The 19529-nt window shown below is 31.1% G+C and overlaps 1 protein-coding gene across 3 annotated transcripts in view; it reads right to left on the bottom strand.

Moving 5' to 3' along the window:
* The window catches only part of LOC143258478 (zinc finger protein basonuclin-2-like), a 162156-nt gene that overhangs the window by 9403 nt on the left and 133224 nt on the right, over positions 1–19529 (bottom strand). For all 3 annotated transcript variants that reach the window (XM_076517519.1, XM_076517521.1, XM_076517520.1), the window contains one exon: positions 6339–6574. In XM_076517519.1, the coding sequence (XP_076373634.1) occupies positions 6339–6574 (236 nt within the window). The remainder of the gene's footprint in view (positions 1–6338; positions 6575–19529) is intronic.

Raw genomic sequence — 19529 nt, 5'->3', positions numbered from 1 at the left:
TGGTAATTAATGTACATAAGAAGACTTTATAGAAATCAGTCAAACCCTTTTGCTGCCACGGGTGAGCCCTCAAGACGTGAAGGATTTATCTTCAGTATTAAAGCAGACAGATTTTAGAAGCTATTCTGTAATGTGCTGACAGTTCTTCAGTGGAGGATTTTTGTGATGGGGTCGAGAGTGTGTCGCTTGCTAGCTAAGAGAAGAAAGACCTCCTTGGAAGACACTTAACCCTTTCTGAATCGACTAGCACTTGACTATCTGTGACGTCACAGTAGAAGGGCTGAAGGGGGCGAAACGTGAGAAGAAATTAAAACAGAAAAGTTCAGCAGCGCTCTCTGCCTGATTCGGGTCTGGCAAATATCTACATAACTCTTACATAAATAAACTCTGTTTTTGTCCTTCTAGAAGCGATGACATGTCACCACGCTGACATAAACAGAACCATCTCTAATACAAACAAACCCTTTGTCACTTCACCTGACTGCTGGCTGCCAAGTATTTAAATTGGTTAAACATCCTGTCTCGTTCTCCTTGGAGTGAGCAGTTTTTGTACCTTTCTTTCCTAAACACAATATTCATTCCAGTTACTGAAATTTTGGATATCTGTCGTTAACAGCACCTACCGCGTGACGTCCGTATCCAACCGCCCATAGCTCTAACCCTTCAATTACTAAATGTAGCGATTGCTATACTTTTAGAAACTCCTCGAGCGCTGTTTAGTTTCGCACGGACATTAAAATAAAGACCCGGATGTTTAGACTGTTTGTCTACCTCTCTACTCTCGTGATGTATTCTCTCGCCAACGCTAGTCCTTTCGCGGAATATCAATTTGCTCATGCAAGCCTTAAACATCATCATTTTGTAGCTGTTTGTATTAAGCTTCGAAGAAAACGAACGCCACATTGGAGCTAATTCACAATTTAAATAAAAGTAGCTCTCACTTATCTCTTTCAATAGTTTTAATTACCTTGTTATAAATCATATTTTAATTTTTTAATGCTTTGTGTTTGTTGCCTATGCTTTCCAGCTTTTCTATGTATCGTAACACCACAAACTTAAAATTCTGCAACACTTAAAATATTTTGTTTCATACATGGTTTTGTGTACAGGCAACAAAAAGTTAAGATAATGTTTCTTGTAGTTTCTGATGAAAGAAACTAATTTTTTACCTATTAATTCCTTTTGGCTGTTAGGCATACCTTAACATTCTTGGTTCACAAAAACGCTTCAACAATTCAGAAAATTCGAATACCTCTCTATTTCTCCTCACGGTAAAAAATATTGATTTTCTCCTTTCTTTTAAAGAAAATAACAGCTTTCAATGTAGTAATAATGAATCTTATATTTCTAATACACATTCCACATACAAGCCTATTCTTTCACACACATGCAAATATAACTTGTTACAATAATAAACAAAAGTATCCTGCTGTATTTTCTAGTTTGTTGAAGACTTAAAACTATTTCAGAAAAGACAATAATGTTTCTTAAAAGACAGACGTGTGAAATACAGAAATAGCTTTTAGTACCAAAGTAAACATTTGCAAATAGAGACAAAAAGACAATATGTATGTGAATACATCTTAAGATTGCTTTTGTTCTGAAAATAATTCAGTTTTAATCAAAATACTTTCCGGGAAATAAAAAAAGCAAATAAAAACTTTAAACAATTTCCTAAATTTAAACGACTGGTTCAGACTGAACTTTTTATGTACTATGAACTTTAATCGTATGAAGTCATATGTCCTAGAAAACAGGTATATTTTTGATTAAATTTCAGTCTTTGGAAGATATATCAGAATAATTTATAAAGGGAAGTCAGAATGAGCTTAAAGGTTTCGAATATTTTAACATAATTCCTTGAAGTTTCTGCTGTATTCAGTGCATTATAATTTATTAAATCTTACGAATGATTTGTTTTAGTTCTTTTTAAAGTAAGGTATTTAACATTTAACGAATACTTGCTATAAGACAAGATATACAATATCCACTTCAGAATGTATTCATGTTTTTGGCATAAAGCTGCAAGATTTACAGTAAAACAATTATCTTAGATCTTTTAAACACTTTCTAAATGTTAAATAACTGTCTCAGCTCCTAACGACTGCTCTCATTTGACCTTCCTCAGTTCTTACCCATTAATTCATTCACTAAAATACGCTTATTTTATAGTCATTTCTTACTAAGTTTTTCTACAGTTGTCCTTATGCCGAGGCTTTAACACGGCTGCACTACTCCATGGTATTATGGCTGAGTAAAAAAAGTGAATACTGGAAAGTGGAATTTCATACCTGAACTCGGTCGTGGACTATGCCTTTAGGTTAGAACAAGGATTCAGTTATAGTCGGACGTGGACTAAGCGTTTAGGCCACAGAGACCAAGGATTTAATTATAACCGGATGTGGACTATATGTTTTCGTCACAGAGATCACGGATTCCGTTATAGCCGTCCATAGTTTAGATATGTTGATCAGAAGGAGGTAATGCAGCTAGTTAATAACATTCGCTACCACAAGGACTTCGTCCAGCTGTTTGAACCGAATAATGGGAGTGACTTTTACTTCTGTAATGCACCCACAACTTAAATTGTGCAACGTATTCCGTGAGATCATATGTCGAATGTCAAACACTTCGATCCTCAACTTTACATGTTACCAATTGGTCACTCCCTGGCCAGGTTGAATTCATTTATATTGAGGGGATCTCGTCATTAAAATACAATTTTATTACATAGCCTGCATGTTGAAATAAATTTTGTCATTCCTCTTCAAGTGAGTAGAATTTAGTAATGGTTCGCGACATATTGTCACAAAATCGCGCTCCTAACTTTAAATTTGTGAATGTGAAATGACAATCAAACCTCACCATTTCATTAAAATAACCCAAGGTTGGCAATTGGTGCTTCTGATTATTCGTCTTTTCTTTAGTCTATCCGTCCTAAATTAGGGACGACTAATGCGTATAGTCATTGCGTAGCTTTACACAAATATCCGAAATAGAATGTAAATAGTGCCTAAGGTATAGTCTTGATACCTAATAGTTATAAATTTGAAAGAGTTATTTAAAGTAGCCCAATAAATGGGGTTGTTGTTATGGAAGATACATCTACATTGCTACTCTTTAAGGTATAATAAAATATTTAACACATTATTATTGTTTAGATTTTAAGTTGAAGAACCTAAAGCAGGAATTAATAAATTCATATATCTCAGCACCAATCTGTCAAAGAATTCTGAATGTCATTTTACATGTTCCCTGAGATACGCATAATATCAAATGTGAGAAAATTTAAATAAGTTGTAATAAAATGAACGATAATTACTAGTAAGACTTCTTAAAACTTCAATTCAACAATAAAGAATATTAATACATTAAATTTCATTCATTTTATGTTTAAAGCTGGCATAAATCTGCATGATATATACTTTAGGTTTCACTGTGAATATGATCCAAACTCGAAACAATCAAGTACTCTAGTTTATTTCACAAGTGAAAATACTTATCGAATTCATAACTCAATGAAGAGACTAGCTGAGTGAAGTATATGCACAAACAACTATATATTTTGTGCATTAAATACATACAGTGAGCTAAGTCACTATTAGATCATAAAGCAAAGTTGATGCACCTAGTGTTAAACCACTTCCAGTAAAAACAAACAAGTTTCATCCATCTAGTATTAATCCACTACCAGTACACTAAGACAATAAGTTTCATCCATCTAATATTACGTCACCATTAAACCAAAAGTTTCATCCATCTGGGATTAAACAAATTTTATTTTGCTAAAACGTTTCATAAATTTACAGTCAAGTCACTTGGGCCACTGCATCTCAGACTGTGTACTTATAACGCCAGAATTCGGGTTTCGATACATATGGGTTTATGAGCCAAATGAATTGTTAATGTATATATATATATATGTATATATTATATACAGTGACAATATTTTAATTGTTTCAGACTGTAGAGTTTGTTTTGAAACATGAGTTGCACAAAAATCCTTGGGTTATATAGATCAAACACATGTACTCAATAATACTCACTAATGTATATGAAAAGATTGGAGAATAAGTCTTATCTATTCAGGTATAGTTAACATTTGCACCAGATTGTTTCTGGTGCATTTCTTTGAACAGACTCCAGACAATTTTTAATATTGTTTTTAGTCTGCAGATTTCAATAAATAATACAATCGTGATATTTTACTTCACATTTACAACATGCAATTTTTATGAATAAGCATTATTATCAAAACACTAGATTTTTGTGATTTTGGTATTTCTAACCATGTGTAAGACATTGGAATTTACGATAGCATAAATAAAGGTTATCTTCACTTACCAAAAGTGTCTGTCCTAGAAAAATCGGGTTAAATCAAACAGAAATGTTTACACCGAGCTAGTGAAAAGTATATAAACACAGATAAGGCTGCCAACAGCGTTCTGTGTAAGAAACGTTTTTCATAGTAGCTTAGCCAGAAGTAGAAGGTCATCTTCTAATAACATGTCAAATATCTTGCCTGTCGCTAACCAACACGATGTATATGTACATTTCTAATGATTTCAGTTTACACAGGACAATAATTACATACTTCAGGCTCTCACTACCTACTGTCTACTGAAAGCATATGTTCTGACTATGATCGTTTAAGTATAGAATATTGGATTCAATTGCAGTTTGACTGTGACAAACTTTTTAGAAAATGCTATTTAACAAATTCATACTTTTTATAAACTCAATCAGAACTTTATATCAAGATGAGACTCATCTGAATTTTTAGTTTTCATGCGCATATAAATAAATTCAAATAAGAAAGATATTTTCCTCATCATGATTATTCACACGTATTTATCTGAACTGCCTGCCTCTACGATTGACTATTTTTTTGTTTGTTTACAAAATTGAGATCAAGCTCTGTCAAATATGAGCAAGTATATTGTTGGCGATTGGTAGATAGGATTTTACGATTTAGATAAAAATTATTGTTACGGAAATTCACTTTCTTAAGCAAATGCAATTAAAACAAGTAAGCTAGCATTTATTTTTTGAACTCATCAATTATATATAACAAACAAACTGATCAGTGCGTATAAGTAACTTTGAAAAAGAAACATATTTACAATACACACAATTCAACATACAAACAAAACTTGTTTCTACAAAAAACTGAAACTCAGCAGATCAATTTAGAACTCTGCTTTAACTTACAGCATGACAATCAAAAACGGAGGAATTAGTGAAAACAGAACAAGGCTTAGCTCTGTCGCTTTTCACTTTCAGCCTCTACATTTGTTATTAATCACACTCTTTGTATCTTGTCTGACAAGAAAATTTACTTCCTAATAATTTGGTTTTTTTATTTCTTTTAACTCTGTTACCACTTTTTCTTGTCTGTGGCAAGCGCATGAGCAGCTGTTGTGCTAAAACTTGCATGCCTACTAGAGTGGAAAGAGAAGGTTGGGATGGAGAAATTGGGGGGGGGAAGGAGGAGCACCCACCTGTGAAATGGGCATAAAATCTCATTTCCAGTATAAAACAGTCTAGGATGGCAAGCTACCTTGTGATCATGTGGAACAGTGAAAAAGACCCTTTAAAGTAATTTTGCTTCATCCTTTGTTGACAAAATCGTGGATCAGAAAACTTAATTGAATTTAACTTTTCGTGACCGTTTTCAGGGTAAGTAGAGCATAGAAAATCAGCATATTTTTTTAAGGTTGCTGATTTTTTGTAAATTACAAAAGTTTATTATGTCTTATAATAACAAACTAATTTGAAATGGTTAATGGATATATCGTTTTTAGTACACTCACACTTCTTGTGAAGAAATGAAAATATGACACGAGCTATTCGTTAGTGGTGTTATCAACTGTTCCGGGGGAAAATAAAACAAGATATTTGTATACTTCTTAGTAATTTAGGTTACAGGCCTTCTATAGTAAGTTAAAAGTATATGTATAGTTTACTTTGAACAAATATTCATGAATGTGAGTCACATTTAAAATAAAAAAATAATGTTCTAAGAACCTGTTACAGGCTTTATATATAGAAAGTTTTAAAACCGCTTTTTGAATTAGTTCTCGGAGTTGTGCATATAGTCTAAACAACTTGGGATTTCGAATATTTGTGTTTATTGTATGCCTGTCAGGAAATAATTATGCGGTTCATTTTTATTTGAAAATAATAACAAAACCAATAAATAACAACATAGACGTTTATGGGATATAAAAAACACACTACTTTTTAATCTGTCTGAGTCAAGCAAAACTTCTATAGTCTAAGAGAGGAGTTACAAGAGACATAATGTCATGAAGAGAGATAATTAGAAAAACATATACCTGAAGTATGTAGCCTCGAACGTAGTCTTCATAACTCCAACCAAAGCCCTGAAGCACGTTTAATACTTCATCATGCTGTAAAACACTAAACAACCGGTCTAGCAGGATTTTGAGTCGGATTGGAATTGCTTGAGTTCCATACAGTATCAACGATGCTACGTCGAACACAATACAAGGCTGAACAAGCTCCATCTGGTGGCAGTTGTAAAGATGTCGAAAACCAAGCTTATCTAAGGCTACAAAATAGTGGTGTTTTAAAATTGCGTCCCTGTGACATTCGTGAAATTATTTTATTAGCTGTTTATAAAACTTCGCGAAAAGAAAAACCTACTCCACCAACACAAGAGTATGATTCTCAATAAGAGTTTTCAAAAGTATACTTGTGATTATACTGTAATTATATCTAAATTTATAAACAAGAAGCATTAACAAGAAACGTATATTATGTTTTTTTTCCTATTGCGAACTGTTCATATTTGTCAAAAGGAAAAATATTTTAGATCTGATGTTTCACTTATGTTTAAATATCACGAAACAATATGATAAGAAAGAAGTACATAAAGGAAAAGAGATAAAAATTGATTGAAAAAAAAAAAAGGATCACAAAAAGCAAGAACGGGAATGATAACTGTAAAACTAAATAGAGAAAACAAACAAAAGCAAATGATATAAAACTGTGAAATAGAAATTAGATATAAAACCTGGGGATGTGGAGAAAAAAAGAAAATTTAAGGAAAGATACACAACAAAACGGAAATAGAAAATGAGACGTTAACAAGAACGCTGTTTATATACACTTAAAGCACAGTTACGTTTTGTGTGTTGTCATTCCTAACATTTCAAGTGTATGGTACATTTGTGAAAACGTTTGTTAATAACATTAAATGCTCGAGTCATTACTGGTCCACTGAAACAGTTTTATCTATCTTAGTACCATCTTGCTGGTTGACAAGTTTCATCTATATATCAATACACCATTACTGGTCCAATAAAAAATTTTTGTACATCTAGTATCAAGTTTTTGATGGAGATACAAAACAAGTTTCATTTTAACGATTGGTCCAATCAAACAAATTTCATTTATTTTAACATTTAGTCACATAAAGAGTAAACAAAAATAAAATATAATCAAATTATGAATAAATCTCACCACACGAATACCCATTACATAAATTGGAATACATAACAGAGTATCTGAAAATTAACTGAAACTAAAAGTGCAGCCGGATACATTTTTTTTTAACTGTTCATCATGATATTTATGAAACTTAACAAAATTGGAAGTAGAACTAATAGGTGAAAACAACAATAATATTTTCTTGCCTCAAACATACTACCTACTTGTGTATTGTCGCAATACTGTTATTACCAAACTCACCTGTGTATAATTACAGATTTCACAAACCTTGTGAGGTTTTAACAAGCAAGAATAATCTTAAAATGTTCATCATACATAGCTTTACTGTATTGTATTTAAAGAAAAAAATCACAAAGGTAGGTAAAAAGCCACAACAAAATGTAACATAAAGAACATATATGTATTTGTTAATTTAAATAGATTCGAACTGGTGAGTATTGATTGACTTGGATAGAGTTAAAAACCTTTCATGAAGATTAAAACCGTTTTCTAACAAAGACCTTCATCAAGCCGATAAATATCTGCGTTAGTAGTTGAAAAGCATTGTCTCCAAGCTTGTTGCACTGTACAAAATGAATCATTTTTAATTTGAAGTAACGGCGATTGAAAATTTCGCATTTTGAAGTCATGAGATTTCAACCTGTTACGTGCTTTCACTGTGTGACTTTACCTGCAATATGATGTTTGTCAGTAAGCTGACATTGATTATATTTAGATATAACGGTTAGGATTACGTGTTTGTTGATGTACGGACTGGGACTGAAACAATGGACATGACAAGTCTTACAAACTGAGTAGGTGTTAGCGATCGATAAATTTATCTTGTAACTTCAAAGGCCAATAAATTAGTGATAATGTGTTTATCCAATGATGAAAAAATAAAGGATCTGTATCGATTTATCATAGCATCAGAAGTGACAACTCGAAAAGTTTGTGCACATCTGTTAAAGAATGAAATAATCAGCTTCGAGCAAGATCGTGACTATTGGAAGGCATTCAGGCGATCGTGAGAAGGTTGTTTACTGCACCCTTTGATTTAGAAAGACATTTTCTGCCACTGACGGCCTTGATGAAGCGAGATACGAGTCTTGATACGAGACCTATTTGCTAAGGCGGTGTCGTATTTATGCAGTCTTGAAAATGATACTTAAAATTTCAATGGAATTTTGTTTAACCTATTGGTACTTAAAGGTGGAGAAATGAAAAAAAAATCTATGATATGTAGGAGCTTTTATGGAAGAAAAATTGTTGGATAATGGCATCGGCCTAGAATAAAATTTTTGAAGATTAGAATATTAATCTGAAGCACGAAATGTCTATTAAATTGAGCGTTGTAGATGTGTTTCTATATATTCTTCAGCACATACTTCTACAGTGCCAACAAGCTATAATATTTAATGTATAGTTTATCAACTGAATTTCTAAATTAGAATACCATAACCTAATACTTAAGGTTTGTTTTAAAACTATAAATAATTTTGTATTTTTATTACTTTGGTATTAAAATGAATAGCCAATGATTATTTGACTTAATTTAAATTTTTGTTCACTATAATTCGCACGACAGGACATGTTCTTCTTTGTTAAATAAAACTGCTCGAAAGCTTGTGCGTAAGCCGTCCATAATTTTGAAGTGATGGACTAGAAAGAAGATAGCTAGTTAACATCATCCGCCGTCAACTCGTGGCCTACTTTTATAGAGTAACGGGATTTTACAGTCACTCTGTTAATGCACCCACATCCTTAAGGTGTGGATCATGAACTACGAAATCTTGGGTACGCTAACCACTGGATCATATTTGACTCTATAAGGATCTACTGAAATATTTAGCAAAAACAAAGCAAGAGTAAATGTGAATACGTGAAAAAAAGAATGTTGGTAAACGATATAAACAAAAATCAGGATTGATTTTTTTTATATTTTTGTACAGAAGAGCTTAACTTCTTAAGAAGAACTTAATCTTAAGACTATCTCGCTGGTTCACCATTTCTTCTTAATGATGAATAAATGTAATTAAAAAGAAAAGTGAAAACAAATAATTGGTAATATAATAAGTAAATAATAATAATAGGTTATCTATCATTACCCTAATACTAAATTAAATATTAAATTAGGGACTTAACTAAAAGAAAAGATAAAAATTACACTTCGCCAACTTAATCTAGTTCGCACCATGCATTGATAACATAAATAGTGTGTCAACCACTACAATGTTTATTGTAGCCTCGATGATTCTGGTAGTGACCCTCGTCACACTGGATATACATAATGTGATTGACATACTGTTATACACTTTTCTTTGTTCATTCATAAGTTCTTTCTTAGAACTAAGCTATACAAAGTTGCCGTTTCTTTGTAAGATAAGTGTAAAACAAAACAAAAAAAATATTGAGTGTAATATAACAAATGTACGGTTAGGACTTATACTTCATGAAGCTGTAACACAGTACAAATAAAGAAATACACGAACATGTGTTTAGGAAGTCGTGGTCGTGTTTTCTGACAAAATAAATTACAGATATATAGGCAGGCACTCACTAGATTCTGCCGTGCACCAACAATGCTTGTCTACAAGTACAAGATACCGTATGGAATGGTACAGGTAAAGAAATATACGCAAACTTCTTCAGTCGAATACAAGCCTTAAGATATATAATCACAATTAACACGCACAATTGTGGCTTTGTGTCTGTAAGAAGAAGCATTTGTGGCCTTGTCTACAGTGTTTTGACAGTGGCCGTGACAGCATGACCTGATCATAATTTATCAGAAGGCTGTCAAACATTGTCTTTGATGAGCCCAAAAACTCACCTGAGTGGCGGCAATCGTCTAGAGAGCGCAGGTTTTTGTTTTTCTGAACCGAAACTTGTTATTCCTAGAACTTGAATAGGACGTTTTTCGCAAATTCCCCCTCTCAAAAACAAAATATTTATCAAGAGGATTTACTATGTTTGTAAAATCAATAACATAGATGGTAAGAGTCAAATAAACTAAAAAATGGAGTCGAGACCAATGAAAAAAATCACTTTTAATGTGTAATATTTAAATACTTTAAAAAGAAACAGAAATAAGTATCAGAAAACCAAAAGTTTGAAACAATAAGTAGAACTAATGTTTCTAAATTAGGATTTAAATAAACAATTAAAAACTTGAGTGAATAAGTAGGACATTTTGACATGTGTTAAGCTAAGGTGAATTTTTGAATCAGATTCACCAGAAACCAAAAATATTGTAATTAAAAAAAACACAACAACTACCAAACCGGAAATTATATTCGTCAAAAGAATTAGAATAACACATTTCTCACAAATCAGTTGAAGTGTCTTACAAAACTGAGAAATACTGAATGGTGCGAATAAAGATAAGAAGATATAACGAGACTAAATGTGAAAAATAAAACTGATACTAAAGATAAAAGGTAGTTAAAAGGTATTTATAGCAGTCTGTGAACTAACCAAAGCTAAATTATTGCAGACTAAAGTAAATGAAAAGTTGCAATGAAGCCAAACTTAGCTGATATGCATAAACGTCTGTATACAGATTGGGACACAACATGGCCAGATGGTTGTGGTGCTCGACTCGTAATTTGAGGGTTGCGGGTTCGAATCACCGTCACACCAAGCATATTCATTCTTTCAGCCATAAGGGCATTATAATGTGACTGTCAGTCTCACTATTGCACACTATATTTCGTCACTTACAATAAAATAAAAGAAGAACTAAGATCTTCTAGGAAGTGTATTATGACACAAAGATGACCTATTTCAAGAAATATTGTATTATTTACTTATGTGCCTATTTTTTGTTTAATTTCACTCGCTGATGTTTCATACATCGTTTTTTCAACGTTCTAAATAAAGATAAGTATTTATTTTGAGGTTTCTTTGTTCTTTTAGAAATTTCCTTCCCCACACCAGTGGCCCGGTAGTAAGCTTGATGGCTTTCAGCAATAAAAATTGAGGTCCGATACCCTCGGTAGGCACAGCGAAGAAATTTCATTTTCTAGCTTTGTGCTAAAATCCTTTTAGAAAACTGTAAACCTAAGAATAAATAAAGCAGAAAAAATTTAACTTAACTATTTATCTTTAAATTTTGTTAGTAATGAGACATCCTGTGATAACACATAGTTTAATATATTCATCATAAGTATATTAAACTACTGACTTACTGTTATAGAGGAGAAAAAGATGTTCTCGTTTCAAGCATTCTCTATACCTCTCATTTATCTGAAGTACATATGTGTAAAAGCGTGTCAGTATGAGCGAGTTTTTATAGTTGAGCTGATACTGATCAATTATTGGAAAAACTTTGCAAACACCATATATCCATATTTCTGAAGATAATGAGATAATGTTAAAAATACAACAAGAATAGTTTGCAAAAATTTTTCTCAACATCGATATTTGTTATCATGAAATGTTTTTAGGTTACCAAAGCAACTATACTTTAGTTACAAATTAAGTTTTAATACATTCATGTTCTAATTAAAATCACTTTCACGAGGTAGAAAGAAAGAAAAAACACCATGGAATATTTTCATGACTAATTTAAATTGATCGTTCTTTATGTGTGAAATGTTTTAAATTTAACATAACTATTTTAAATGAAAATTAGTAATTACTTTTTGACGTTAATGAGTTTTATACCTAAAAATATTTATAAACTTTAATTATCTATAATTCTATATCATACATATATGCTCTCTATTCAGGTCATCCTTTTTCAAATACAAATAGCCTTTTTCACCTTAAAATTATTCAAAAATTGAATAACAAAATTTTCGTATTCGACTTTCGAAATGACAGTTGTTTTAACAGAAAAAAGTAATTGTTTAATATTTGTGGATAATATCTATAAATTTTATCAATGACATTTGAAATATATGCAGAAAAAAGAATTATATCTTTTAACGTAGTATAAACTATTTCTCATGACCTTTCAAACAACAGAACATTGTCCCTACATAACTAGCATCAATTATACCAAACAGATAAGTAATTATATATAAAACGTTCTCTATGTTATCAGTGGAACTTGAAAGTACACTTGCTTTTGTACTAAAATACATATATCCAAGATTCTCGCAGTGTAATTTCGATTTATGATTAGTAGTATATTATTATTTAAAATTTCCAAACCCATTTTTATATGTAGGTTTGTATTTTTTCACGGTCTGCATAATCATTACCAGTTTTGAGTTCCAATCTTCAATTACCAGATAGATAGCTTCTTTAAAAAGTTTTCAATTTTTAATCATCAAAGGGCAAAGAAAACCTTCTCACTTGGTATTGAAAATTTTAAATTAAGTCGAACTTTAGCCTCTTACTATCGACTACGCATTATCGATATCTAACTACAGTCTTGTTAGATTAATGATGAATGTGTACTAACATAAAAACATTGACATTAATAACTTGTCACGCACAACATTGTGAAGGACTGTTTTAACAACTATAAACAAAGACATAGACAACCGTGTAATCATTTAACAGCATTTTCGTTTCGTTGAAAGACTCAACAGAAACTCGATTAAGATGCAAACATTTCAATAAGTTCAAACTACTAAAAGTCCATAATGATATATATTTGATTTGTGATATAATAGATAATATTTCAATTGGCTTTAGTTAGTTCGGAGGCTTCAACAGAGCAACAACAGGTAGAATTATACTCAGGCAACAAGAGATAATCATAAGAAAATATGAGTATTTGCATCACACGTTGAGCAAATGTATCTCTATAAAACAAGTTTTAATTTATACTGTAATCTATCTACAATTATCATAATGAACAATACCTTAGTGTCCAGACAAACATGGATTTAATTGAGCAAACGTTTATCTATAAAACAAATTTTAATTTATACTGTAATCTATCTACAATTATCATAATTAACAATACCTTAGTGTCCAGACAAACATGGATTTAATTGAGCAAATGTATCTCTATAAAACAAATTTTAATTTATACTGTAATCTATCTACAATTATCATAATGAACAATACCTTAGTGTCCAGACAAACATGGATTTAATTGAGCAAATGTTTATCTATAAAACAAATTTTAATTTATACTGTAATCTATCTACAATTATCATAATTAACAATACCTTAGTGTCCAGACAAACATGGATTTAATTGAGCAAATGTTTATCTATAAAACAAATTTTAATTTATACTGTAATCTATCTACAATTATCATAATGAACAATACCTTAGTGTCTAGACAAACATGGATTTAATTGAGCAAATGTTTATCTATGAAACAAATTTTAATTTATACTGTAATCTATCTATAATTACCATAATAAACAGTACCTTAACATATAGACAAACATAGATTTACTGTTTGGATTTGTTACAAAACCATATTGCTTATGTACCTGATGTAAAAGGAGGTCTGGTGAAATTACAATTAAAGGTTGAATTAAAAAGTCTAAAATAAAAAAAAATAATTACTAACCAACAGTTCTTAAAGTTTTTCGGTTGCACCTTCGACGTTTAACTGAATTTAAATATCACCTTGAAAGGAGACTGCTGCACGAGTAACAAATAGTTTGCTCTGTGTGCTTTTTTCTTACATAAAAAGTTGTAAATCAATTAAAATTATAAGATCTATTGAAACATATGTAAAATGTTGTCAGTAAAATCATTCACTATTTCTCAGGGAGTAAATAGTTACAAAAAAAACACCATAAAATATAAATTTAATTTGATACACATGAAGATAATGAGTTTTTGAATCTGCAAAAGATACAATAGGTATGAATATATTTGTTTAACTTCTGGGTGGATAGTATTGTGAAACCACACACACACATATATATATTTAAAGTATATATTCGTACTTGAAACTACCATGACTACCATGCGGTAATAAAAATTGTTAAAAGTCTCTTTAAAATTTAAAACAAGAGAACTCCCTTTGTAATAATACTTAATTTAAGTGATTGATTATTTTTTAAAGACAATTAATTAAGTCACAAAGCAACAGAAAGTTTTTTTATTAAATAAAAACACGCTGCTAATCATTATCAATCTTGCAATCTTAAACACTTATCGTTAGGTTGTGTTTATCCGTCATCCATTTTAATAGGATTAACCGGAAACCAGAATAGCGTGGTACTGTAGAGTGTTGATTAACTTGAAAAAAATATTTGGCATTGGGCAAGCTGATTGAAAATCGCAAAGAACTGGATGAGGTAAGAGAGAAGGAGACAAAGTGAGACGAGTGTTGGTAAAATGACTGGTATTATGAGTGATGGAGTTAATTAAAATATGACACACGGACATAAAATGATAAAAATACTCATCAACCGTTTTTTATGCATAGCTATAAAATCTGTTGTCAAATGTCACAGATCTAAAATAAAGTCGTATAAGCACGCAAATAAAAACAAATATACGTATCCTATATAACAGAGGTATTCAAAGTGGTGGTAGCATTAAACATCTGATGTTTTATTTCAGGTTATTTTTAACAATAATGTTGCTTGTAGCTCTAGCTGGTTTACAATAAGAGGTAAGTTCCGTTTTAGGTTTTACATTTTGTATAACTTTTAGAAAAGTGCTTTTTTAATAGAGAGTATTATAATGCATATATATACATATATAGCTATTGTATGCACATACAGAATTAATGTTAACTACTGTTTCTGTAATTCTATATAAACACAAATAAATATACATCAACTATTTTTAATGTCACAGAAACTGGAAAGGTTTAGGATAAAATAGTGTACAATAAAGAACATAAAGAGGACTAAACTCAAAAGATTAATAACTATTTATATGATTTGTGAACTAAGGATGCTAGTATAGTCAAGGAGATACCAAGAAACAGAATAACTTTGGCCCAAATAATGGGAAGTGTACACTTGTGAAGAACCATTAGAAGTAAGATATACAACTGGAAATTGTACAACTGCCATCCCTGGAAGAAAATGTTTTTTTTTAATCGAATAATGATTTATAACGTACCGCTGAATGTAAAATGTCAAATCTATATAAAACTAATTTGTAGAATAAATAAACACAGATTCGAAAAAATAAATCAACGTAATCTGATAAACATCAGTCCAAAAATACAGGTGATAATCTTTTATCCCCTTTTTAAAAAAAAAAGGATTGAAATTTGAGTATGTTTAACGTAAGATGTATGTATAAATTGGAAATCTAACTAATAATATGTAGAAAAAATATATTTATAATCAACGCCAAATATATATATATCAATAGACGACCGAAAATATCTTTATCAAGTGATGAAACAGTACATTCAAATATTTATAAGCAGGAAAGAAAAACTATATTTTATTAGTTATACTCATTACTGGATTGGTTTTTCCCTCTATGACTAGGTAAGTTGCTCTGATCGAAAGTTAATACCAATTTCCAATAGAATTTAGAAATGATACTTCAAAATCAAAACAGATAGAGTAAGACTAAGGTTAACATTTTCATAAGAGAAAGGGACCTAATATAAAGGCCCGGCATGGCCAAGCGTGTTAAGGCGTGTGACTCGTAATCTGAGGGTCGCGGGTTCGCATCCCGGTCGCGCCAAACATGCTCGCCCTTTCAACATTAAGGACTTAATGTTGGCGGTGGGTGGTGATGACTAGCTGCCTTCCCTCTAGTCTTACACTGCTAAATTAGGGACGGCTAGCATAGATAGCCCTCGAGTAGCTTTGTGCGAAATTCAAAAACAAACAAACAAAACCAACCTAACATGAAACACGAACGTAGATCAAAGGAGAATTATAACTGTATATATATATATATATATATATACAGTCATTTTTAATTAATTTACAAGACAAGTGTTAAATAAGGTATGTAACAACTAAAGTAGAAAAAGAGGGATAGTTTTAAAGTGACTAACGACGATTAAAACACAACAGAATAATTGAAAGAAAAAGAAAACTAAAAAACCAAATGATGAAATATATTGTGGTTATGATTTCCTTGTTTAACTTATGAGTTGGTTAAACTGTGAAACTATCAAAAACAAACATCGTATATTAATAAAAAAAACTGCTACCAATCGTTTCTCTTATCATCTTTAACGCTCAACGCTTCATTCGAAAAGGTAAGAGCTAAGACAGAGGTAAACACTTGATACATCTGGATGAAAACGAAGTCTAATAAGGAATAGTTGATTATAGATGCTTCACCTAACGTTTCGGAATAGCACATATTATACCTTCAGCAAATCTATGAAAATGACAAATTTTATGGGTTTTATACATATTATTAAAAAAATCCAAGCTTCAATAGAAATTCAAACTCGTTCCTTATTGTTTTATTTAAATAGCTCTCTCTCTCTGTCTTTTAATTGAATGTTTTATAATTTTTCCAACACTATTTATTGTGTTTTTATATTCATCTGGAGTGTTAAGGTAGTTTTTCTTAACTTTTATCAAAATGTGTAAATCCCTTCCTTATGCACAACAAATACTGAAGGACAAAAAAAAAAATATATTAGTAATTGTTCTACAGATTTTCCAGTTCGCCATTTTTATAGATTTACTAAAAATGGAATATATGTAATTGCGAAATGTTCATTAAAGATGTTTACATTTTTTCCCGTTTCTCTACTATTCACTACAAGATTAAAATTGATTTGAAGTACACAGGTGCTAAGACTCGCTTTAATATTAACCCAAGAGATACAAATACTAAGACTAAAGTTAAGATAAAGTGAAGAGAGACAGAAATTTTGTTTAATTCAAAATTATTTAAAGAATATCATTAATGAATGCTCAAATCACGCGTGTGAGAATATTAACAAAAAAGGACTTAAATATTCTAAGTTAGCATGCAACTATTTAAAAAAAATGTTTCGGTAAAAATCTGAATCGTTTCATTGGGTACATCAATATAACTGGCCTTTTAATTGCATTTTTACTTACTGAAATTGTTTTTCCCTGCTACTAATTTTTTCAATCATATAACCAGATATTACTTGAAAATTATATCTTAAATGAATCCAGACCAGTTGCCTTACAGATTAAGAAAAAACTAAAGTCAATAAGTAATGATTTAGAGACTACAGCACTGTCTATCACATGACTTCCACGGTTTCGGCAGAAGGGTTCTCTAATCTTGGGTATACGTGCTGTTACCCGCTCTCGTTTATTTGGACAAGCTGTCATTTCAACATTCGTCACAGTAGCTCGCGACAATGGGGTTCATTATATTGTGGAAGTCTGTACTTTGGCTTTTAGAACAGTCGGACTGTAAAGTTTTATATCTTTTACTGCTCAATGTAGCGACACAGCAGACGAATAGAAAATCATGAGATTAAAAGCGTTTTAAATTAGTTGCATCTTAAGACTACGCATGCACTACACGTTTTAAGGACTTAAAAAAGAACTAGATCCTAAAATTTCAGAAATATTAGTCATAATCATCTCTGAAACAAGATATCCCGAAACAGGTCGCCACAAAATGATATTGTTGTCCAATTAAAAGTGTTTTCTTTCAACAAGATTTTGGCTGAAGTAACAAACAGCTATTGATACTCAAACGAAGATTTTGGAAGTAAACCACTTGATAAACCTAAGTAAACCACTTGATAAACTTTAGTAAACCACTTGATAAACTTTAGTAAACCACTTTATAGAGTTAAGTAAACCACTTCATAGACTTCAGTAAACCACTTCATAGACTTTAGTAAACCACTTCATAGAGTTCAGTAATCTGAAATTTTATGGAAGCTATGCAAAGGATTGTTTCTTTTTTTATATACCATAGGCTGTTTTCTGGTCATAAAAATAATAATTTTAAAATTAACCAATTATTTATTTGTGTGTGCAATAACTTCATTTGTACTAACCGTTTAATTTATTTTCTTTGTTTGTTTAATCACTTTCGAGATAATCTACACATGCCTAGTTTTGAAGTGAAAGATTAGTGAAGCCAACAGCACTCACCGCCCACTCTTCTCGGAACAAATAGTTACACCTCTAGAGCACCTACAGTATCACAGAAGTGATCGAGATTTTGCAGTAAGGGGTTTCGAACCAGAACCCTCGGATTCATATTTGGAATATTCTGATTACTTTGCTAAGTTTAATTCTGGATTGCAATAGAGAAAGTTATTGGCTTTCAGCTAATGTTTGCAGAACTTCTTAATGATTTTGCTCAATCTATGTTGATTTTAAATTGTTCATTCCTATTTTGAATTTTGTTTCGTATTATAAAAATTAAGGCATTTTCAGGGCATGGTTTATAGCGTATACGATCACCTAAGTATAAGTATTAAAGAATTGCTACTTATTCAGTACTAAAGAGTATTTTATGCCACGCTGATTGGCTGCTTTAGGGAAGTTCTGAGAATGGTTATGTCTGAGATGGCAGTAGCATGAATTAGATCCTGAGTCTTCGGGTAAGAAAGGGTGGCGTGATATTCATTTGCCCATTCTTCAATATTAGGAAATGAATCAATTATATGAATTATTCATCTAATTAGATTACAAATTTGATTCTCATTTATGTTGTCGTTGGATAAAACTAAAACAGTAATAAATTTAACTTCTAGAAACAACAAAGAATTTTTACTCATCTGTTAACATAAGTACAAATTCATACTATCACTGACACGGAAAGTTAGTGTAATTATTTCGAATGTTAAATTAGTAAATAACTGATCTACTAAAGTATATCAGCTCATATTAAACCAACATCAACAGTGTATCTAATGAAGTATATAAGCTCATAGTAAACCCACATCAACAGTGTATCTACAGAAGTATATAACATCATAATAAACCTTCATAAACAGATTATCTTCCGAAATACATAATCTCATATTTAACCCACATCAAAAGTGTATTTACAGGCGTATAGATACTTATATTAAACTCACATCAATAGGGTATCTAATGAAGTATAAAATACCATATTAAACCCACATGAACAGTATATCTACTGAAGTATATAATGCCATATTACACCCCCGTGAACAGTATATCTACTGAAGTATATAATGCGATATTACACCCCCATCAGCAGTGTAGCTACCAAAGTATATAATCTAATATTAAATCCCA

The sequence above is a fragment of the Tachypleus tridentatus genome, chromosome 8 (genome assembly GCF_004210375.1).
Source record: "Tachypleus tridentatus isolate NWPU-2018 chromosome 8, ASM421037v1, whole genome shotgun sequence".
In the NCBI taxonomy this organism is placed as follows: Eukaryota; Metazoa; Arthropoda; class Merostomata; order Xiphosura; family Limulidae; genus Tachypleus; species Tachypleus tridentatus.
Note: the sequence above shows the minus strand (reverse complement) of the source record. Positions and strands in the feature narration are given on the sequence as shown.